Source organism: Myotis nattereri (assembly GCF_964212035.1).
Source record: "Myotis nattereri genome assembly, chromosome: 1".
Lineage (NCBI taxonomy): Eukaryota > Metazoa > Chordata > Mammalia > Chiroptera > Vespertilionidae > Myotis > Myotis nattereri.
The window spans coordinates 7,085,603-7,110,421 of NC_138075.1; the positions used below are offsets into that span (position 1 = coordinate 7,085,603).

General features: G+C 44.2%; 1 protein-coding gene across 2 annotated transcripts in view; it reads left to right on the forward strand.

Annotated features, from left to right (window-relative positions):
* Positions 1-1,679: 1,679 nt before the first annotated feature.
* Positions 1,680-24,819, forward strand: part of YY1 (YY1 transcription factor) — a 30,794-nt gene continuing 7,654 nt past the window's right edge. For both annotated transcript variants that reach the window (XR_013997005.1, XM_081110374.1), the window contains exons 1-2: positions 1,680-2,727; positions 19,811-19,973. Coding sequence is in view for 1 of the 2 variants with exons in the window: in XM_081110374.1 (XP_080966500.1) it covers positions 2,067-2,727; positions 19,811-19,973 (824 nt within the window). In the remaining variant the exon portion in view is untranslated. The remainder of the gene's footprint in view (positions 2,728-19,810; positions 19,974-24,819) is intronic.

The following is a 24,819-nucleotide window of genomic DNA, read 5'->3' on the forward strand; positions in this document are numbered from 1 at the left end:
AAAGACATTTTCCCATCAATTACTAGAGGTGGGGAAATTAAACCACAAAAATTCTCCCACAACTGGTTTTCATATGTGAAATATTTCTGCAGAATTTACAAGCTATAAAGGACGTATTTCAACAGATTTGACTTTGCCAAACTGTGTGGGTGCAGCATTCCAAGGGGAATTACTCAGGTTTTAAATCTCAGATTCAAAATGATCTAATTTTTCACTACTTTACAATAATATTCTCAAAATTCACGCCCCGTGCCACTTAGAAATAAATAGGAATTAAGACTGATCAAGTCACTTAATCAAAATGCAAATATTTCCCTAATATGGCCCCATAAGGACACCAACTTGTCTTAACAAGTTGGATCTGAGATTAACGTGTTACAGTTCATATAATCAGGGGCTTCAGCTGCAAGAACACTACCCAAAGGACAAAAACATGGAAAACACACACGTTCAGAAAATTCACGTGGGCCAAACGCGCACAGCGAAGACACACCGTCCCAAGCTTCCAGTTTCCCATGGCTTTCTTAAAAAACCAGCGCGCCTTTATTGCTATTGCTTGAAACCAGGCCCAAAGAGCAAACGGGCAAAACCACTTCGCTGCAATGCAGCTGGCTGTTCAGGAAGGTTCAACTTGCCCCGCTAACTCGTGCCAGGAAAAATCTAGGCTCTGCGGCAGGTGGAATGAAGGACAGGGCGGGAAAATGGTGTTATTTTTAAAGAAGAGACCGATGCAAAGCCTGGTGGGCGTAAGGCGGAGCATCTGTGGATGTGAGAAATGGGTGAAGACTGGGGTCGGGGGAAGCCATGACTGGCTGGAGAGCGAAGAAAGGGAAGCTCAGAAGGAAACTGCAGAAAACCAGGAGGAGCCGAGCGGCACAGCGAGCGGCCGTCCGGGACCCTGGTTCGAAGCTCTATCGGGAAGCGGGCACCAACGGCTCCGCCCCAGGTTTCCGCGGGTCAGAAGAGGATAACGGACACCCTCCCAACGGCAGACCTGGGGGCTCCGCGCGCCACGTCCACCTGCCCGCTCCGCGCGGCCCATCGGCGCCCCGCCCCGGGCCCAGCGGGGCAATGCGGGAGCGCGCAGACCGCGGACATTTTCCTGCTGCCCGCCCACCTTTGTCGCGGCCGTCATCGCCTGCCCGAAGACAGGCGCCAAGAGCAAACGCCGTCCCGCGAGAAAAAGGAGGCTCAGGCGTGTCTCGTCAAAACAGACTTTATTGGGGCGCCGGGGCTGCCTCGCACGCGCCGCCCGCTTCCCCACGCGGTCCCCCGGTTCCGATCCCCGCGCTCGGCCGGCCGGCCCTCCCCCGCGGTGCCCCGGGCCGCGCGCACCGCTCACCAGCTCCTGAGGTAGCGGCTGCCGCGGCGACGCCCGGATCCCGAGTGCGGGCCGGGCCTGGGGCGACGGGTTTTGCCACTGTTGCACCGCGAAGGGCGGGAGTCGCGCGACTAGCGGCGACGGCGCAGTGACATCACGCGCCGCGGGCCAGCCAGCGCGCGCGGGGGCCGTCCCGCCTGCCCCAATCCGGGAGGAGCCCGGGAGAGCGGGCGGGGCCTCAGTGGCGAACCGCTGACCGATTGGCAGAGGAGGAGGAGCGAGAGGGCAAGCTGGCGAGTAGGAGCGAGGCGGGGTGGGCCGGGCCAGCGCGGAAGTCTCGCGAGGCGAGCTCGAGCGCAGTGTGGCGGCGGCGGCGGCGGCGGCCAGATCTGGGCTCGGGGTGAGGAGTTGGTATTTGTGTGGAAGGAGGCGGAGGTGCAGGAGGAAGGGGGAAGCGGAGCGCCGGCCCGGAGGGCGGGAGGAGGCGCGGCCAGAGCAGGAGGCCGAGGCGCGGTAAGGCGGGGCGCCGGGGTGAGCAGCGGCCGAGCGAGCGCGGGGCGCACCGAGGCGAGGAGGCGGGGAAGCCCGCCGCCGCCGCCGCCGCGCCCGCCCCTTCCCCCTGCCGCCCGCCCCCTCTCCCCCCGCCCGCCCGCCGCCTTCCTCCCTCTGCCTTCCTTCCCCACGGCCGGCCGCCTCCTCGCTCGGAGCCGAGGCCGCCGCGGCCGTGGCGGAGGAGCCCTCAGCCATGGCCTCGGGCGACACCCTCTACATCGCCGCGGACGGCTCGGAGATGCCGGCCGAGATCGTGGAGCTCCACGAGATCGAGGTGGAGACTATCCCGGTGGAGACCATCGAGACTACCGTGGTGGGCGAGGAAGAGGAGGACGACGACGATGAGGACGGCGGCGGCGGCGACCACGGCGGCGGGGGCGGCCACGGGCACATGGGCCATCACCACCACCACCACCACCACCACCACCCGCCCATGATCGCGCTGCAGCCTCTGGTCACCGACGACCCGACCCAGGTGCACCACCACCAGGAGGTGATCCTGGTGCAGACGCGCGAGGAGGTGGTGGGCGGCGACGACTCGGACGGGCTGCGCGCCGAGGACGGCTTCGAGGACCAGATCCTCATCCCGGTGCCCGCGCCGGCCGGCGGCGACGACGACTACATCGAGCAGACGCTGGTCACCGTGGCGGCGGCCGGCAAAAGCGGCGGCGGCTCGTCGTCGGGCGGCGGCCGCGTCAAGAAGGGCGGCGGCAAGAAGAGCGGCAAGAAGGGCTACCTCGGTGGCGGAGCCGGGGCGGCCGGCGGCGCGGACGCGGGCAACAAGAAGTGGGAGCAGAAGCAGGTGCAGATCAAGACCCTGGAGGGCGAGTTCTCGGTCACCATGTGGTCCTCAGGTGAGCGACCGCGCGCGCCGGCCCGCGCCGGCCCCCGGGATGTTTTTGTTTTGAAGGGAAGCCATGTTTTATGTGTGTGATGGGCGCCGCCATCTTCTTCGCAGGGCAAGTATGGCGGCCCCAAAAGATGGCGGGCGGGCCGCGGCGGGGGCGGCGGGCGGCGGCCGCGGCCCGAAAAGATGGCGGCGGAGGAGCGGCGCCGCCCGCTAGGCCGCAATGGCGTAGTTTCCCTGGACTGGGCGGCCCCGCGGCGCGGGCGGGGCGGGGCGGGGCGCGCTCGGGCCAACGGACGGCCCGTCGGCTCGTTGTCCTTGGCCCCCGCCCGCCCGGCTCCCCGCGAGGCCCAGGGCTCGGGGCGCGAAGAGGGCGTTGGTGGGGCGGGCGGATCTCGCGCCCCGAGCCCGGCAGCGCGTCCCGCCGCCGCCTTTCCCCCGCCTTCCTGTAGAGGGCGTCGCTCACCCTCACGCCGCCCCCGCCCCCTTCCCGGACCCTCCACTGCTCCCGGGAGGCGGCTTCCGAAGCGGGCGGGAGTGCCCGGGCCCTTTGCTCCCACGCACCGCGCAGGCCGGGCCCCGCCCGCGGCCGCGCTCGTCTTCGCGGGGCGGGACTTGGGCGGCACGTCGGGCTGGCGTCGGCCGGCCTGTCACCGTGTCGGCCCGGCCTGGACCGCGCTCCCCCGCGGCACGTCGTGGAGGGGGGCCACGAATGTTTGGAGATAATGGTTCGCGCTTGACGATTCCGGAAGTTTTTTAAGTACTGTCTGCCTCTTTGCAAATAAGTTGGTTGGCTGTACCACTAAATAAAATCGAGTACTGTATGTAAGCCTCTGCATGCTTGGTAGAAAGCTACCTTATTTTTCCCGTGAAAAGTACTCCAGAAAAGCGTCATTTTACTATTTTAATACTGCTTTCAACGAAGGCCAGAAAAACATCTAAGGCATGTGTAAAGCTCTTATATAGGGTATTTATTATTTTCAAAAGGCAGGTTCTTTTATGTTTGTATCTTATTTGTGAATCTAACAAGTTAAATTGAAGTTAGAGGAATGATTTAAATAGAAGGTAAAAAGATTGCACTGAAAAGCTGGTCTGGTGGTATCTATTGAAAGCCCCAAGTTGAGATAACTAATAACTAAAGCTGTTTGGATGGACCTGTGACTCAGAACTCAGCAAAGGGGATCAGAGCTGCTGCCATAATCTCAATAGCAAGTGCTAACAGGCGCTGCTCTGCGTTTCAGAGGGCCTTTAGTTTAGCAGGAGCTCTAAGTTAAAATGAAATCTCTTTACTTTAGGACCTAATGATTATCAAAAGATGCCTTCTGTATGTTTTGGTAGCTCAGAATAAGTGCCCACTAAGTATATGTTTTTGCACTAATAGGCATGGAATAAGGGAGGGAGAAAAGGTGTTGGTTATGTTGAGTTGGCTGAATGGTGGATTTCTTTGAAATTTGATATTTAGGTAGAGATATGTTAACCACGTAACATTAAATTTACTTTTTCTTATGGTATGATCATGCTGGTTTTATGGTAACTTAGAAAACCAGGGAATTTTACAGATTCTGCATTTGAACTTACCAAATTGCTAACCTATTTTGAAGACCTTGAAATTTTGATAATGAGGCTTTACTTGATGAAGTGGTACATATCAAATCAGTCAGGGAGGAAAGTCTCAGGGCTTGACTAATGGGAGTTAATTTACACTTAAGTCTAGTTTAAAATTCATTACTATCCATGTGCAAGCGGCTGCTTACCTGGTTGCACAGTATGGGGTAATTGTCTCCCCCCCCTCCCCCCCCCCTTTTTTTTTTAAAGAATGTCTGGTGTTACAGAGTCCTCTGTGCATAAAAGATGGTAAATATTTGATGGCAATAACATAATATGGCCTATTTCCTAACATGTTTTTTGGTAAACTAGCCCTCTTTTTGTGGTTTGGAATTATTGCCAAAGAGAAGCTAAATAGTTGGTAATTAACTATTACATGTCCCAAGTTAAAAATTCTGCATACACTGTAGTTTCATCTTCAGACCTGAAATAAGGAGCTAATTGATAAGAGGTAAGAAATCAGCCCTGCGAGCATGGCTCAGTGGTTGAGTGTGTGGACCGATGAACCAGGAGGTCACGGTGGATTCCTGGTCAGTGCACATGCCCAGGTTGTGGCTCAATCCCCAGTGGGGCGTGCAAGAGGCACCTGATCAGTGATTCTCTCATCATTGATGTTTCCCTCTCCCTCTCTGAAATCAATAAAAATCTATTAAAGAAATCAAAGCAGGTTATTTGTTAAGCTGAGAGAGAGCGAGCGCACGCACAGGCAATGTACTCACTGCTTCACATACTTGCTCTCATTTGATCCTAGTCTCGAAAGTTTCAACTACACTAGAGTTTCACTAAAACATTCTTTTAGGTTGGAATGAGTTCTGTGAGGTGACAGTTTTGTCTAACCCCAAGTTCTTAACACGTTAAGCGCCATGTCAGTCTCCGGTGACAGACACTACTTTCTTCCAGAAGACAAAACAGGCTGGGCGCTTAACCTGTTAATAAAAGTAACTGTATATATATAGGGTCATATTCTCAGGACTCTAGTTACTTATTAGTGCCTCTTGGTTTAAAAAAAAAAAAAAAAAAAGCTGAATGAGGGCCCCGCGTGTTTGTGGAAACCAAATATTTGGGTTTTATCGGTTTCTTTTGCTTATATTCCATCTTTGATTTACCACCAGAGTAACAGTAATACCTATGGTGGATGCCTTTGAATTGGACAGCACTAGCTATAGGGTAGTTTTAGATCTGAAAGTTATAAAGTCCTTAGATATCTGTTTTTTCCTTTTTTAAATTGATATAATTCACATATGCACAGTTCAGTAGTTTCTAATATATATTCACCAGGTTGTACAACCATGACCACTATCTAATTCCAGAACGTTTTCATCATCCCAAAGAGAAACACCATACCTGATAGCAGTCACTCCCCATTTCCTTCTCCCCCCAGCCCCTGGCAACCACTAATCTGCTTTCTGTCTCTCTGGATTTGCCTGTTCTGGACATTTCATTTAAGTGGAATTATATAGTATGTGGCCTTTTGTGTCTGGCTTAGTCTGTTTTCAAGGTCCGCCCATGCTGGGGATGTACTTTTTATGGCTGAATGGTGCTCCGCCTTCTTATTTTTCACATGAGACGGTTAAGGCCCAGGTAAGGCTGAACACATTCAGTATTTAATCACAGTTCAACTATGTTTTCATTATTTATTTATTTTTTATTTCAGAGAGGAAGGGAGGGAGAGAGAAACATCAATGATGAGAGAGAATCATTGATCGGCCGCCTCCTGCTCGCCCCCTAGTGGGGATAGAGCCCGCAACCCTGGTGTGTGCCCTTCACCGGAATTGCACCTGGGACCCTTCAGTCCACACAGGCTGATGCTCTGTCCACTGAGCCAAACCAGCTAGGGCAGTGGTTCTCAACCTTTTGGCCGTTTAAATACAGTTCCTCGTGTTGTGACCCAACCATAAAATTATTTTCATTGCTACTTCATAACTGTAATATTGCTACTGTTAGGAATAGTAATCTAAATATCTGATATGCAGGATGGTCTTAGGCGACCCCTGTGAAAGGGCCGGTCGACCGCCAAAGGGGTCGCGACCCACAGGTTGAGAACCGCTGAGCTAGGGCTTCTTTTTTTTTTCATTATTCTTTTTTATGTATTTTTTTATTTATTTCAGAGAGGGAGAAGGAGAGAGAAATATCAATGATGACAGAGAATCATTGATCGGCTGCCTCCTACACTGGGGATTGATCGAGCCTTTAACCCGGGTATGTGCCCTTGACCAGAATCAAACCTGAGATCTTTCAGTCCACAGGCTGACACTCTAGCCACTGACCCAAACCGGCTAGGGCTGTTTTCATTATTCTTAATTCATCGCTTCAAGGCCCATGTTTTCTTTTCCCCCCCTGGCATATAATTAATGACTGTTTCAATATTTGCCTGATTAGGGGCACAATATTATTCATCACTACTGTATAGGAGCGACATACTATTTATGGAGCTTATTGTAAACTAAACCACTTAACTAGAGCATTAGGTGGAGTAGGGAGGCTAATGATAAAAGCTGAGTATTTAAAACATTTAGTTTTGAGAAAGACCTAAGAAGGCTTTAAAATCTTGATGTTTCAGGTAGTTAAAAATTGTGGCCTTCACTGAAGGCTGTTGATGTTTTAATTATCTTGTTAGAACAAATACAGAAGTGCTTTGTGCTGGATTGAGCAAAACATCTAAGACCAGAAAACTTTTGATACTTGAATCAGTATTCTGAAAGAGAATGGATATGTCTTAAAATGTTTTTAGTGTTTCCTGGCTGGCATGGCTCAGCGGTTGAGTATCAGCCCATGAACCAGGAGGTCACTGATCGATCCCCAGTGGGGCATGCAGGGAGTAGCCGATCAGTGGTTTTTTCTCATCATTGATGTTTCTCTCTCCCTGTCCCTTCCTCTCTGAAATAAAAACATATTAAAAAAATTTTTTTATAATGTTATGTATTCAAAAAATTCAGGTATGTCAACAATCACTAGTTGTACACATTTGCCATTCTTCTGTGGATTTTCAAGTTCTTTTTGGCCGTGCTATTTATCACTAAGTAGGAATGCTATAAACATAAATTTCCATGGAGCAAAGCCAAAAAAGTCCTCTCCAAAGTAATGACGTCTACGTGGGGCAGCCTAAGTCAGATCCTGATTCCTGACCTGGTAGCTCTGGAGGCCTGGTTTACTGATAAAGCCTCCACTGTCAGACTCCCCAGTCCACATTATTAACCCTTTCTTCTCCCTCCCACCTTCAACAGCCGACTTCCCTTAGTGGGGAAAGAAGAATCCTTATCAGGAAAAGGTCAGAGCTCCTGACCTACCTCCCGGCATTTTGGGCTTTTGGAAGAGAATAAATAAAATAATATTTTGAAAGTATGCCAGACTCCTTTCTGCTTCGAAAGGTCGGTTTGGTTTTTTAGGTTTTTTTTTAGGTCGGTTTGTTTTAAGGCAGCGAAATTTAGGGCCCATAATAAGTTATTAGCCAAAAAGAAAAGGGGGCGGTATTAGAACAAACAGTTCTTAAGATCTGCTTTTTGTTGTTATCTCCAGATCTGTTCTTTCCAGGTGACCATTTTATAAACCCTGCTCTAACTGCTTCCCATAGGAAGAGTGTGCAAAAGTGAAAACTTTTTATAATTTTAGGATCTGGACATTTACCCGTGAGTTGTATTTAATAATAATGGATAAACACTCAAACCTTGTATATTTAAAATTTGCTGTCTTACACGTAACTTGGATGTTGAAAATAACACACATTTCCCTATTGTTAGCAAAACATTAGGAAGATGTGGGGAGGTCATGGAAGTTAATGGACTCTGTTGTATAAATTTGTACCTTCCTGTGTATGGTGGGCTTTAATTTCAGTACAGGAAAGGAACCGTTTCCAAGTGCTAAGTATATTGTTAGCAGGTCCCATTCTATTAAACTTAGTGGTTAATTATCAATAACAGCAAGCCCAGTGGTTTGGGGGATCATATTAGTAACCATCAGATTTCCTCTTTAGAGGGCACTGACCCAAAGTATCTGACCTTGTTATATCTTAACTTATGACCTTGGGATCTTTGTAAAATGACTTGTTTGGAGTAGGGGTATCCCTAAAAGCATTTTCAGTTCCTTTATACCAAGGAATTCTCCTTTCCGAATTCCTCTGACAGTAGGAAACAATATACTGTATTCCATTTCTTAAAGCATAGCTCTTTAATTGTGAATATTAGGAACTCTCTTGAGTAAAATTCTTAATCATTCATTTACTTAGTCTTACGTAGACTAAACATTAAAACAATCTTAACTGGTTGTGATGGACTTTTTTTTCTTGTATAAATATGGTTTCTATATTAAATAAGTTTTTGTAGATTTTTAATAAGGACTAAATACAGACCTCTGGATTTCACACACACACACAATCTGTTCTTTTCTGAATTTTCTAAGACTTTGCAATCAGTTGACTTCAGTCCCTGGCTTAAAAACCCCTCACAACAATGAATATGTGTAATGCCACTGAGCTATAGACTTAGAAATGGTTAAAATGGTAAACTTTATATTTTGTATGTTTTAACACACCCGCACCCCACAGACATCCCATTATTGTCAGGAAAATCCAAACACCTTATCATAACCTGCAGGGCCACACATGATTTGGCCCCTGTTTCCTTCTCTGCTCCTTCCTCTACTCCCATTATGCTCCAGCCTTCCTGCCTTCTTTCAGTTCCTTACATTTGTTTCTTAGCACTTGCTCTTCACCTCTGCTTCCAGTGCTCTGAGCCAGGTACTCCCATTCTTAGTGTAACCTTGTTTTTCAAGTCTCAGCTCTAAGAGGCCTTCTCTGCTCATTCAAATTAGTGTGCACACACTCTGTCACTCTATCTCATAACTGTTGTTTTATTTTCTTTGTAGCACTGTCTACAAACGTCTTGCCCTTTTTCTTTTTAATTTTCTTGTCTACTTCCTCTAGAGCAGTGGTTCCCAACCTTTTTTGGGTCATGCCCCCACGTAAGCATCTCTGAAATCCTGATGTGTCCCCACACACACACACACACACCCTCCACCCCCGGTGACATATAATTCTTATTATTCAAAAAGTAAATTTCTATTCACGTGGAGGAAGCCTAAAAGGCCATTAACTTGGTCTAAACAAGCTTCCAAGGAACATGGCATCCATGAAAGAGAAAAATAAAAGAACGAAAGGACAGTTGAAGTATGAGGAAGAAATCACTAAGAAATTGTTAAAAAATAATAAGTGATATGAAAAAATAGCAAATAAAGTTTCAAAACATAATAGAGAACTCAAATGCATAAATATGTCACAATATATATTTATATTCTGTATATGAGGCCCCTAGAACCATAAAAAATGCAAAAAAAATCACTGTTAACTCGTTCTTGAATTGCCCCCCTGTGGGAACCACTGCTCTAGAGTGTAAGCCCTGGGCTATAACCCTGCAGCCTTAGAACAGCACTAGACACAGAATGTTCTCAGCAATTAGCTGAGTGCACACAAGTGCACAAGGCAGAATCCTAGCCTGTAGACCCAAATGCCACACTTCTCTATTAAGACAGAGGTAGGAAAGAAATGACGATGAGGAGGGGTCGAAAAGCCTTCCCTTTTTAGAAAAGGCATGGACTTCAGAATCAATCCTAGATCTGTGACTTACTGTGCTTAGGTACATTACTTGTTATTTCTGAGGCTTGATTTCTTCAACCAAAAAACATGGGTTAATATCTTAAAGGTTTTTGCTTGAATTAAGGAATGTGATAGTTGCTAGCATAAAACAGGTACCAGGTACTCAGTAAATGATATTATCCCTACTTAGGGTCTTCATTAGTGGGGGAAAGTGGAAACAGCTTATGGCTCACTTTTGCCTATTGCTTAGCAGTGAGTCTCAAATATGTACCTTTATCCCATTTAAGTGAAGGAGGTAGTAGTGGTGGATAAGGAATGCCATTTTTGCTAAAAGTCACCTAGAATGGTCATACCAAAGTTAATGGACTAAAATAAAATGGAAGGTGTGGAGAAATAAAATCTAGTCAACCCATAAATAAGTAAGTAAATAAATAGGTAAATAATTGTGAGAATTGGTAAAAATAGAAAATCAGGTTCAGAAGAAAGGAAACATTAGGGTCCATCCTGGTCAGTGCTCAGTGGTTAGAGCATCACCCTACGTACCAAAGGGTCTTGGGTTCAATTCCGGGTCAAAGGTGGTGCGCATGCAGGAGGCAACCGATCTCGTTGATGTTCTTCTCTCTCCCTCCCTTCCACTCTCTCTAAAAAAGCAATGGAAAAAATATTCTTGGGTGAGGATTAACAAAACAACAAAGTAAGGAATATAAATAAGGAAACATTAGGGTCAACCCTAATGAGCTTCCTGGCAATCAAGGTACAAAAGGAAACCTTACTACTGTTATCTGATTCCAAGATGGGAAAATATTAAAAGGAAAATCAAGCTTTACTTAAGACTGAATTCTAAAATAAACTACTTTATATTTGAAGGGGACCACTGACTGGTAGTAATGCACAGATTCCCACCAATCTAATGTCACATTTCACACACTTAGAATGGCCAAAAGATTTAAAGTGTAACCTAACTGAAGATTGTCTATAATTTTCTATGTTTTTTACTTGCTTACTACATTCTTTAAAAACCATTAAGCATAGTAGCTATTGTGTCCTTAAACCCAGGAGGGAGGGAAAAGTGGACTGAAGGAATTTTTACACACTCCTCTATTCCAGACAGAATGGTTGGCATTAGTGTGCTATCTTGTCTTAACCTTATAAGGTAGGTGCCATTCTCTTTATTCATTACCAAAGAAACCAAGCAAGGTTCATGAATAGGAAGGAAAGGCCTCTTGAAGGAAAAAGATCTTTTTAAAAAATATTTTTTTATTTTTTTAGAGATAGAAGAAGGGAATGGAGAGAAACATTAATGGGAGAGCATAACATCGATCAACTGCCTCCTGCACATCCCCTACCAGGGATCAAGCCCACAGCTCTGGCATGTGCCCTGACTGGAATCAAACCAGTGACCTTTCATTGTACAGGATGCAGCTCTAAACTGTCTGAACCACACCTGCCAGGGCTACCATGTACCTTATATCAGACATTGAATCACACAAAACCAGTTTAGTTGGAGCATGGAGGGCAGGTGAGACTGCACTTTTTAAATAGCTCAGAAACAGTCCTTATTTATCTTTTATATTTTCGTGCATGGAGGTGGGGGGGGTTGGTCCCTCAGCCCGGCCTGCACCCTCTCCAATCTGGGACATCCCTCTTGCAATCCAGGACTGCTGGCTCCTAACCACTCGCCTGCCTGCCTGCCTGATCGCCCCTAACTGTCCCTGCTTGCTGGCCTGGTCGCCCCCTAACTGCTCCTCTGCTGGCCTGTTTGATCACCCCAAACCACCCTACCTGCCTGCCTGATTACCCCTAACTGCCTCTGCTTGCCAGCCTGGTCGCCACCTAACTGGTCCCCTGCCATCTTGGTGGTCCCCTAACTGCCCCCCTCCCGGCCTGGATGCCCACTAACTCTGCTGGCCTGGCCTCCTCCTAACTGCTACCCTGCCGGCCTGATCACCCCTAACTGCCTCTGCCTCGGCTCCCGCCACCTCAGCTCCAGCTTTGTCCAGAAGGAAGTTGGATGTCTGGAAGATGTCTGGTCGACCGGTCTAATTAGCATATTACCCTTTTATTAGTATAGATTTTCAATATATGTATTTTTTAAATTTTTTATTTTCTTGTTTAAAGTATTACAAATAGTAGTACATATGTCCTAGATTTTTCCATATCTTTATTGCTTTCAGAGAGGAAGGGAGGGGGAGCGAGAGATAGAAAAAATCAATGAGAGAGAATCATTGATGGGCTGCCTCCTGCACAACCCCTACTGGGGATCGTGCCCGCAACCTGGGCATATGCCCTTGACTGGAATTGAACTCGGGACCCTTCAGTCCGCCAGCCGACGCTCTACCCTCTGAGCAAAACCAGCTAGGGTGAGACTCCACTTTTTAACCTCTTCTCTGGAGACCTATAGAATGCTCCCAGCCTTTTCATTTAGTTCCTTAATCATACCTTTTGGACTGTAAATTATTTTGAGTCTCTTTGCTTTGCCTCTCAAACTAGACTTTCAGTGATTATAGCTTTGTTAACAGAGAAGGAAAGATATATATGAGAAATGGACTTACACAACTTTTCTACCCTTTGAATAGTTTCATATGCAAGAAATAGAGAATATCTTTAAAATGTGAATGAATTGATTATTTAATTTCTGAAATAATTAAATATGTGTGTCCCATTTATGGGTGGCATTGGCTAGCTTTTCCACGTTCCATTTTAGGCCATTAAACTAAACTTTGGTCTGATTGTAGCAGGTCATTTGTGTTTGACCAGAGGTTAGTGACATAACCAATCCACAATTTTGATGAGAAGTTATCAATATAATTTCCCCCACCACCCTACTATCCGTATGAAGCAGTGCCTTGCATTCTCAACTTTTTTCATATAGGAATTGTGACATTGGTTTTTTTAAAAAAATATTTTTTATGGATTTCAGAGAGGAAGAGAGAGGTAGAAGCATCAATGATGAGAGAGAATCATTGATCAGCTGCCTCCTGCATGGGATTGAGCCCTCAACCCAGGCATATGCCCCAACCGGGAATTGAACTGTAACCTCCTGGTTCATAGGTCAACGCTCAACCATTGAACCACGCCAGCCGGGCATTATGACGTAGGTTTTAATTTGCTTTGCCCAGTTGAGTTCTGGTAATCACAATTTTATTTGTTTGTTTGTTTGTTTGTTTGTTTGTTTTCACAATTTTACATTTAAGTTAACACTGGTTATAGAAACTCATTGCAGTGAAACTTCTAATGTGGATTGACACTGTCTTCTTGAAGCAATGAAGGGATAGTTAACTAAGTCCACCCTCTAGGAAAACTCCAGAGAGGATGTATACCTAGTATACACACAGTTGACCCCTGAACAAGAAAAGGTTATGGGTGCCACGTCCGCACAGTTGAAATTCCACGTACTCCCCACCTCTGATAGAAAACAATAACAGGTATTATTGAAAAAATCTGCATACAAGTGAACCTGTGCAGTTCAAGCCTATGTTGTTCAATGATCAACTATACAGCAATTTTTTAAAGCAGATTTAGATACTTTGTTTCATTAACATGCTTTACCTAGATGGGTATTGCTATCACCCCATTGCCAATAAGTACAGCTCAGTAATGTACATAACATTTGACATTGAGAGTGGATCAGTTAACACCTTCTTTTCCCTCTATATGGCAAATCTATTTCCATAGAAATGGATATGTGGCCAGTGCAGACAGCGAAAGTCTTCTTCATTTGAATGCATATTATAACTGTAAGACATTTTACAATAAAATTGTTTTAAAAAAAAAATGAGTAACTTTTCACTACTATATGTTTTGAACATATGGTCTGTAAATTTAATAAAATATTTATGTTTTAGAGCATCAAAAATTTCTATTTGGCAAAGATTTCTGGAGATTTTCTTTTGCAAAAATCAAATAAAATGGCCAAGTAATAACAAACACTGCCATTATTTGATCTGTTATTTTAATATGTGCCCATCTCTTGCTGAAAATGAGACAAACATTGTCTTTGATTTCTCCTGGCCAAAGAACCCAGCATCTTTTGTCATTTCTCTGGCAATCTCTCTTCAGAATGTGAATTTTTTTTCTCTATGTAAATAGTTTATTTCCTTGCATATTGTTATTGAAGAGTTAACAACCCTCTTTATAATTTCTGTGCATCAGTCTTCAAGTTTTCTAAATTTACTTCCAGGTAATTAATACACTGCTTATTAAGTAATAAGTAAAAAACATGAAAGTGTACAGTAACCACAGCAATTATTTAGAACTTAGACCAACAAGATTTTTTGAAGGCAAGAATATTATATCACTGACATTTAGAAATGCATGTGTATGGTGATAATCAAAAGCAGACTGACTTCTAATCAGTTTTTAAATTATGCACAGACCATGCTCTTACTGTCTGTACTTGGAGAGACTGCCTTCACTGTGAACCACTTGCACTTGGTGTGTCACTGAGTAAAAGTCTCAGTAGACAAAGCTAGTTTTCTCCCTACATCTGGACATATCAGTCTCCTTTGCAGAGTCTTCCTCATTCTCAACATTGGAATTATCTGGATTTTGATTCTGAGTTCTCTCTTTATCAATATATTTTTCAATAGATAATATTCTGTATTTTGGTGGCTTTAAATACAGTCTGTATACCATTGATTCCCATATATTTCTCCAACCTAGATTTCTTCTCCCCCACAGTTGCATCTCCAAGTACCTCCTTGAGGTCTGTCCACTGGGTGTCACACAGATCTCAGTGGAACTCCAGACCTGGTCCTGCACAGTCTCTCTTCCCCCATTGTCCTCCATATCAGCTGATGATACACCATCCTCTAAGAAATGGAAACAAGAAACTCAACATTCTTATCCTACCCCTGGGCATCAAGTCATTGCCCAGTCATATTTATTCCTCCAAAATAAAACTTCACTCCACTCTGTTTTAAAGACTTGACAAACGTCGTCCTTTTTGGTAGTAAACCCCATTGTTTAGTAATCTCCCCATCAAAAATTGTTTGTTTTTTTTTAAAAAGAAGGCTTGCCGCTGTGGTTTAGTTCCATTTTCTCCTAAGTGAAATCTCATTAAATAGACCAAAGGTCGCCCTAACTGGTTTGGCTCAGTGGATGGAGCATCAACCTGGGGACTGAAGGGTCCCAGGTTCAATTCCCGTCATGGGCATGTACCTTGGTTGTGGGCACATCCCCAGTAGGGGTTGTGCAGGAGGCACCTGATCGATGTTTCTCTCTCATTGATGTTTCTAACTCTCTATCCCTCTCCCTTCCTCTCTGTAAAAAATCAATAAAAATATATTTTAAAAAAAAGTAGACCAAAGGTAAGCAAACCTTTTCTGTAAAATTGTTAGATAGTGATATTTTAGGATTTGAAAATCCTGCAATCTTTGTTGCAGCTAATCAACTCCATGTGTCATTGTAGCAGGAAAGCAGCCATAGGAGGTATGTAAACAAATTAGTATGGCTGTTCCAATCAAATTGTATTTATAAAAATAGAAAGTATATTTGTACACTGTCATTCTGTTATTCACAGTAGCTAAAAGATGGAAATAACCTAAGTGTCCATCAATAGATGAATGAATAAGCAAAATGTGGTATGCCCACACAGGTATATTATGCAAACATGAAAAAGAATGAAATTTTGATACATGTTACAACGTGGATAAATCTTGAAAACATGCGCAGTGACATGAGCCAGGCACAAAAGGATAAGTACTGTATGGATCCACTTATAAAAGATAGAATAGGTGAATTCATAGAAACAAAATAGAATAGAGCTTACCTGAGGCTGGAGAAGGAGGGGCCATTTTTAATGGGTACCAAGTTTCTGTTGGGGCAATTAAGTGATGGGTATAGATCAGCCGTGGGCAAACTACGGCCCGTTTGAAATGAATAAAACTAAAAAAAAAAAAAAAAAAAAAAGACCGTACCCTTTTATGAAATGTTTACTCTGAGTTTATATATAGTTCACACAAACACTCCATCCATGCTTTTGTTCCGGCCCTCCGGTCCAGTTTAAGAATCCATTGTGGCCCTCGAGTCAAAAAGTTTGCCCACCCCTGGTATAGATAGTGGTGATAGTTACACAACATTGTGAATGTACTTAATGCCACTGAATTGCACATTTACAGAGAATTAAATATTATGTTCATATCTTTTACCAAAATTTAAAAAAAGAGGATAAAAAGGAAACAATGAAAATGAGGGGTGTGGGACAGGCCGAGCTTGACCCACACGCTGTTCCTGGAGGTTGTAAAATCTTGCCAGCCTCTGCTCTGGGTTTATTTTGTTCATTAAAAAAAAATTATGGAGTTTAGAGAGAGAAACATCAATTTGTTGTTTCACCCACTTATGCATTCATTGGTTGACTTTTGTGTGTGCCCAATGGGGATTGAATCCACAACCTTGGTATATCCTGACAACGCTGTAACCAGCCCAGTCGCCAGGCCAGGGCTGTATTCTAATTCATCCCCACCCCCATGCTTCATCTTGAATATTAAAACTAAGAACTGAGCCTTAAATATTTCCTCATTTGACTTCTGTTTGTGTCACTCCAAAAGTCAGATACTGAAGCCCTAATCCCTAGGGGTAGGGCCTTTGGGAGCTAATGAAATTATGAGGATAGAGCCCTGGTAAATGGGATTAGTGCCCTTCCTTATAGGAAGAGACAGGAATTCTGGGTATGTGAGGACACAGCAAGAAGGCATTTGTCTAAAAACCAGGAAGAAGCCCTAACTGGTTTGGCTCAGTGGATGGAGCATCAGCCTGCAGACTCAAGGGTCCCAGGTTCAATTCCAGTCAAGGGCATGTACCTTGGTTGAGGGCACATCCCCAGTGGGGAGTGTGTGCAGGAGGCAGCTGATCGATGTTTCTCTCTCATTGATGTTTCTAACTCTCTATCCCTCTCCCTTCCTCTCTGTAAAAAATCAATAAAATATATTTTTAAAAAAACAAAACAAAACAGGAAGAAGAGCTTTGCTGAGCACTGAATTGGCTGGCACCTTGATCTTGAGAACAGAGGGCAGAAACTGTTTTGTTTCTGGCTTTTGTTCCTGAACAGCCAGAAATGGAACAGTGCCAGGCACATAGGAGGCCCTTAGTCATGGTTTGAACTAATACAGTGAGTGATTCAGCTGTGACTTCTTTATGCCAGGAGGTCAGTCTTTTTCTGCCCCAGCATACTTGAGATGTGCTCTCATCAGTAGCTTGCTCAGAGCAGCAGTGTTTCTGAGTCTTGGTATCATTCTAATATCAGAAATATAAAACATCACTGAAGAAAAATAGCTTCCCTGCCCACCAATATGTTTCTGTGCCACTTGAAAGTTGATGCATAGTAGCAGTCGTGTAAGTTGGAGAAATTGGAGGTGAATTGCCTCAGCCCTGAGAAGAGGAATGAAAGAATCTGGTCACAGTGCAGAGCCCCAGCCTTGTGACTTACGATCAATAACTGCATTTCTTGAACTTGCTTATTAACACACCCAGCCATTGTTTTCTTAGGCCCCTTCATTCCTGGATAGATATTCTTCATCTCTCAATGGGTAACCCGGGAGATATTATCTAGTTCGTTTTTTGGTTTGTTTTTGCTAGGCATTGTGCCAATTAGTTTATTTTATTTTTCCTTTTTACTAATTTTATTGGGGTGACACTGGTTAACAAAATTATCCAGGTTTCAGGTGCACAGTTCTAGCTAGTCCTTTCTAGTTCCAAATAAGAGACAGCTGTGTGTAATGGCTAAGCACACGGGTCTTAGACTTCATGAGTTCATATTTGCTACTGACTTAACTTTTCTGTGCCTCATCTTTCTCCTCTGTAAAATGCAGTTGCTAATTTTCCCACTTCGTAGAGTGATGTATGTGTGATTAAACTAGTGCCTACACACAAACATTCAGTGAAATGTCTGCTACTGTTCTGTTCTGCAATTCCTTGTAATGACCAACAAGAGTTCCTGAAATGGAGAGTGATGGGCAAAGAGAGGTGCTTAAAGTTTAAAGCAGTTGTATTCTGTGCTTTTCATTGCTGAGGGGAACTGAACTTGAATCAAATGGACCTACGTTCTACCTGTTCTACTTGTATCTTTCCCTCACGTCTGGCGTCAGAGAGCAGGGTGCTAAACAGCTATGTGCTGTTTTTGGTCATGACATTAATTGCAGAATTTGGTTTGGTTTTTAGTCATGGGTTTTAACACCGGTGGAAGGTAATGCAAGAGTTGGACAACCAAGCTTTCACTTCTGAAAGTTCTAGTGTTCCTGCTTTTTGTGAATCACTTTGGTGGAGAAAAAGAACATTTCAGTTAACATTGTATTTTTGGAGCACTTGTTTTCTGCTTTTAGGCACCAGAGTTGTACAAGGCTGGTTTGGTCTCTGGGCTTTCCCTCCAGTGTAGGAGAGCAGGCTGATAAAAACTCACAACAGCATGATTTTAGTGTTTTGGCAGTGTTAATAGCAATAAATAAATACAGAAATTGAAAGTAAGAATGGGAGGCTCGGAGGTAGGCTGGAATTAGAGCGAGGGAGAACTTGCCAGGCACTTGTGAATTAACCTGTGGGAAAATGGCTGGTTGGAGTATGGAGAGCACGTGTACAGGAGACATAGAGAAATAGAGGGTGAGCCTAGATGTGTTAAAATGAAACCAGACAGCATAGGACCCAGAGGGCCAGGCTGAAGTAGTTTATACCTCTGTTGAGGCACCACCAGTGAAAATGTATCCGCTTGCATTTTCTGTATCAGTTTATCCTTGGGAGCATCACTAGAGCAGAACATGATTGCGAAGCTCAGTTAAGAACTTCAGTAGTCGCCCTAACCGGTTTGGCTCAGTGGATAGAGCTTCGGCCTGCGGACTGAAGGGTCCCGGGTTCGATTTCGGTCAAGGGCATGTACCTTGGTTGCAGGCACATCCCCAGTAGGGAGTGTGCAGGAGGCAGCTGATCAATGCTTCTCTCTCATCGATGTTTCTAACTCTCTATCCCTCTCCCTTCCTCTCTGTAAAAAATCAATAAAATATATTTTTAAAAAAAAGAAAAGAACTTCAGTAGTCATTTTAGGCTTGAGGTAATAACTAAGTTGATGGTGGTAGGACAAAGGGAGAGAAGACCTTTTCAAAATGATCAATAGGATTTGATGTCTGTGACACAGGAGATTAATTATGGGGATCAATATTCCTTTACCCTATTGGATTTGAGATGATGGTAACACATGAGTTAGACGTGTCCTACATTCTTCAAGCCAGGTGCTCATTGAGGGCCAATCGTGCAGACTTTGAACAAGGCTCTGCAGGTACATGGGGTCAGGACTGACCAGCACCCCTGTCCTGGAGGGGTGGCAGTCTGGTGGAAGAGCTGACAACTGTTACACAGCTATAGTTATAAGTCGAAGTCAAGAGCGAGTTGCAGAGGAAAGGCGCTGAGCCATGGTGCATTTGAGGAACTAAAAGGCCAATGGAGCTGAGAAGAGTGAAGAATGAGGAGGCTGGAGAGGTAGGCAGGAGTCTACCTAAGGTGAAGGCTATAAAGTGAGACTTGTTGCAATGTTGGTGGTTAACAGGAAATGTGTGGGTAGACCAAAAGCAGAACTCTGAGAGAGGTGGTAGGAGAAGCAAGAAGCTGAACATAAGCCAGAGAGAGAAGTGGATGAATCCAGGGAAGCAGGTGCTGGGGAACCGCCCTGTGGGCTGGGAAGGAGCATTCAGAGACAGACCCGCTGGGTTTGGCATTGAAGATTTTGGTGACTTTCAAGCAAAAATGGGATTTTAAGAGATTAAGGAAAAAAGACTGGGTGCTTAAGAAATTGAGTTGTGGCTATAAATCTCCCATTTAAGAAGCTGCTAATGAAAACACTTTATATAGTTTTTAAAATGTATTTGCCCACATAGACATTTTTACTTAGCTAAGATCATCTTTTGGTGTGCTTCAGATGAAAAAAAAGATATTGACCATGAGACGGTGGTTGAAGAACAGATCATTGGCGAGAACTCACCTCCTGACTATTCAGAGTACATGACAGGAAAGAAACTTCCTCCTGGAGGGATACCTGGCATTGACCTCTCAGATCCCAAACAACTGGCAGAATTTGCTAGGTAAGTTACAAGAACTTTCTTTTCATCTTACTTGAGTGTTGCCAACTGTATTTTTTTGTGCCTAAGTTACAATGGTGGTTTGTATTTTTGCTCTAGGGAAACATTTGAAAACAAAAGCAGTTGGTTTTATTTTTAATAGTAACTATACTGTTAATGTGAGTGGCACCATTTTAGATCCTTGAAGACAATAAGATGAAGTAAATGCTCTTTAATTCCATAAATGACTTTGCTTGTGAATAAATAAATTGGACATAATTTGTTTGGAAATGGATATCTTTATACCATCCCCTGGCCTGCTCGTGTCAGTTTCATATGCAGTGTGTTGCCCTGGGCTAGGCCGCAGGAGACCTGGGTCTGTACTACTTTGTACAGCTGACCACGAGAGAGGATTTCATGCGTTCATGATTCACTGGGGCACTAGGGAAACTCCCATCATTTTGTTAATATAAGCTGGTGGCATAGGAAGAGTTCAGGTATTCATGCCTGGGACCCTATGACTATGAAGAGGTGAGCAGCAAGGAAGGTCTGAATCCATTGGATGTTTGTTTTTCCTGAAACAGGCTGAGCTCCCTATAGAAGCCTCTGCCCTTTTTACATTATTTATTTTCCAGTATTGTTGGGCAGTTTTTACAGAGATGTAAACTTTTAAGTAAAATGAAATGAACTAATAAACTCTGGAGCAGAGTGTCCTCTTTTCCCTGCCTGAATGGAGCCTGGACCCACCCAGGAAATTTAAGGGCTGGGTCAGGAAGAAATCTGTGATGTTACTGTCTTAAGGACAGAGTGGGCACCTTTTTTTCTTTCTCTCGAGAGCAGAGCGGAGTAGGAAGGAGCTGGAGGCCCTGGAGTCTCCCAGTGTCTCCTCCAGGCCTGCCAAAAACAAGGTGGGGCGACCTCTTGCCATTTGGAGCCTCAGTTTCCCCACATGTTGATAAATGAGTTTAAGAATTCCATTATGTTTTAACAAGGGTTCCAATACTGTTCTCCTGTCCAGTGAAACTAGTTATAGAGAAAAATATACACATTAATTTATTTCTAGTTTGTTATGGCTTAACAAAAAAGTTAAGACTCAGTACTCATGTTAATGACATTGTTCCAGCTGTTAAACTGTCATTCATATTTTAAATGCTCTGTGTCAAATATTAGCCACCCTCCACCCCAGGACAAATATAGATGGAATCTGTAGGATACATAGTCATTAGTGAGATTAGAAATTTGGGGGAGATTAGGGCAGATGTCATGCCAACGTTTAATATTGCCATGTGTTCTTAAAGTTAGGGACCTCTTCCTTATGGTACTCAGAATCTAGTGAGATATGATATAGGCTCTACCCAGGGCTAGAGATAATGAGACACTGGGGTCAAAGAAAGTTTTGTGGCAAGTGGCATTTGATTTGGGCCTTAAGAGCATTGAGCTTTGATGGGTAGGTGGGTGGGGTTTCTGTGGTGGGCTGCGTGCTAGATTGGCACGATCATGGTGCACACATTCCATATCCAGTATATAATCAGAAAACAGTAAGCAGTCAGGTGTGCCTGGGAGATGGGGTGCTGTGAAAGAGTAAACATGACACGAGATAGTGGGAAGGAAGATAAAGCTTTGCTCCTTGCCCTGGCCAGTGTGGCTTAGTTGATTGAACATTGTTCCATGCATTGAGAGGTTGATGGTTCAACAATACCCAGTCAGGGCACTTGCCTGGATTACGGGCTCGATCCCAGGTAGAGGGTGTGCGGAAGGGAGCTAATCAGTGTTTCTCATCTATATTTCTCTTTCCCGCTCCCTTTCTCTCGCTATAAAAAAGAAAACAAATAAAAAAAATATTTTTAATCTTTTCTCCTTAGATGATGGGAAATGGGGAGAAGGTGCTGGTCTGGGATTCAGGGTAGGCAGCGTTTGGTTGTAGGTACTAATGAAACATCCATTCTGGACTTGAGGTGGTTTTGGGAAATTGGGGCTGATGAGGAGTGGCTGAAAGCCTGGAAGTGTTAGGTAAGTCAGCTCTCTGAGGGAGAGGTTTTGGAGGGAAAAGACTCTGCAGGAAGTCCTGGGAAAGCCCTGGTATTCAGAGAGTAAGAGGAACCAGGGAAGGACCAGAGGATCTTGCAGGTGAGGAGGAGGAGACTCAGGTAGGTGAACACAGCATGGAGAGAGCCAGGAGTCTGCAGGGGGCCGAAGGAGGAAGGAGTGCAGCACTAAAATGTCCATTGTGATGTGACCTCTTGAAGGATCAGGGAGTGTTGCAGAAAGAGTACCTGTGGGTAGCGAGCAGTGGACAACCCTTGGCACTGCTCACCTTCCGGGAGAATCAGAGCAGCTGATCTGGAAGCTGGCCCCGGTTCTCTGAACAGAAAACCCAGGGTCTTTCAGCCCTAAACCCAGGAGGGATGTGTCACTGTTGTGGAATAGAAGCCTCTGTGTTTCCCCAAGTGGTTTGCTTCTGTATCAGGGCTCCCAAAGACCTTCCTTCTGAGGACCCAGGTACCAGATATCTTAAAGGTACCATTTATAACATTTCAAAACACTAAGGATAAAGAATCTAAAAACGTTGAGGGAGAAAAGATAGCTCATCTACAAAAGAATGATTGAGACTTCTTAAACAGCAATAGATAACAAGAAATTATCTGACAGTGGAGCAGTGTTTTGAGGTTTCTGAGGAAAAATTATAAACGTAGAATTCTTGATCCAGCAAAGCTATCGATCAAATACAAGATTTGGTTTATGTAGCATGCATGCTTTCCGAGGACGTTACTTGAGGATCTATTCTGGTAAAATGAGAGTGAACATCAAAAGGAAGACTTCCTAAAGAATACAGTGAAAAGAAAACCAAGAAGACAGCTTTGCAAGAGGCAGTTTAGTACAGGAAGTCTGTGTGTTGTGAGAATTGCTATAAGAAAAGTCTATCTCATTCAGTAGTGGACAGAATGAGTAAGAAGTTAGAAGATTTTGGTGGTATGGGAGTCTTCTAAAAATGAAAAGATAAATCAGAAACTCCCTGAAAGGGGGCAGGATGAGGGAAAGCAATGGCATAAAAATGGGGCATACTGCTGACAGTACTTGAAGAGAGCTCATTTGACTGACTGTAAGAGAAGGTTCTTGTGGGACTGAAGCTACTCCTTTGGACTTCTAGAGCAAGCAGTGTGATCCTGGCACAGAGTTAAATTCTGTAGTAAGTAGTATTTACATGATCACCTGAATATAGCATGGGTTTATTTCTGTTATGGCCAACCTTCTAAATATTTCATTTATATACAACAGAATGAGATCTTGCTTCACCTTGACAATGTATATGAAGTGTATAGGATTGGGCTCATTCTCACCCCCATTTCCCATGGTATCTTGAAAAGATCATATAAAACGGAACAAATCTCTAATTGGACAGTAGTGGTGGTGAGAAATATTGAGCCTGGACTGCCCTATTTTGAGAATGTGAGTGACAACAGCAGAATGGGATTTCCCAGAGTCCCCAGAATTGGTGACTGAGATTCTGAAAGCTGAAAGCACCAAATTACAAACTGTGGGGGCCAGACCACATTTTTAAAGATCCACAGAACTTGTTTTGCTGGCCTCCACTCTTCATCCACTTCCTCTTGTAATTTGGCTGTTGACTTAAGGAGGTGTGTTAGCTGCTCTTTTCTCTCCTTCATATACTGGGTGCAGGGATTCTGCACTGGACTTGCAACAGACCACAGGATGTTTCAGGCTCCTGCTGCACTGACCCTAGACTGCTTAGTAAGTCAGTTAGTGTGTGGGCAAGTACAAATAATGACTTACTCTTGGAAGTCATGGTATTTGAGAGGTGGGGCTATGGGTCACTTATTTCCTGAAATGTCTTTTTAGTAAATACTTCCAAAAGGGTCAGTGGGTGGGACCTGGCAAATACTATTTCCTGATTAAATGGACAACTTTTGTGCATTTTTTCATTAACTAAAGTTAGCCCTTTGGAAACTTTTGGTCTAGAAAGATCAGAATAAAGAGTGCTAAAGTTAGTCCCAGGTTGGTTATTTTGTTGTTCTTTTCCCACCCTGAGACTTTAATCACAGGATTAACGTGTGATCATGGAGCTGAAAGTACCTTAAATCTCTTCAGTATCATCACATGAATATGAACTGTTATTTAGGAGATAATTCATTTAACAAATATTGTCTCACTTGTCTAAGGCAGCATTATTCCTTGAATAGTTCTTTACCATGCTTGCAAACGCTAGCTGTATACACAGAAACCTCTGTCCTGTCAGCACAATTGGTGGTTCCAGTCTGAAGTCAAGAAAGCTTCTTTTGCAGGCAAGAGGCTTATTTTTATTCAAGAATCATTGCTTCAGAAATGTAATCTCAGCTTGGGGACATTGCAGATTTAACTTGACTGGAACTTCTTGTTTACTCAGTGCCCTGCAGGAGAAGTCATACCAGGAAATTCCTACGGTTTCTGGTCCTGGAGTCCAATCTTTACCATGTCTTCCTTCCACAGATGCAGAATCAGACAGCATGAAACCAGTCATGTCATAGGGAGCTGGTTCTCCATGTTAATTGAACAGGAAACATCTCTTGTTGACACTTGGCTCCTCATATAATTTCTAACACGTTGAGGAGGCCTTTTTCTCCAGTCTCACAGTCCTTTAGTTGAAAGGGTGGTTCAGTGGAGCACCAGACCTGGGTTGTTAAGTATTACTGGCATATTTATATTTATATTTATATTTATATTTATATTTATATTTAAGGAATTAACTCATTTTTAGCTAGGTCCATTTAACACACTGCCAGGTGGTGATAATAATAGCTATCATTTCCCAAGAGTTTAATGTGCAACTTTTAACCTTCACAGCTCTAAAGTAGGCAGCATTATACCTTTTTAC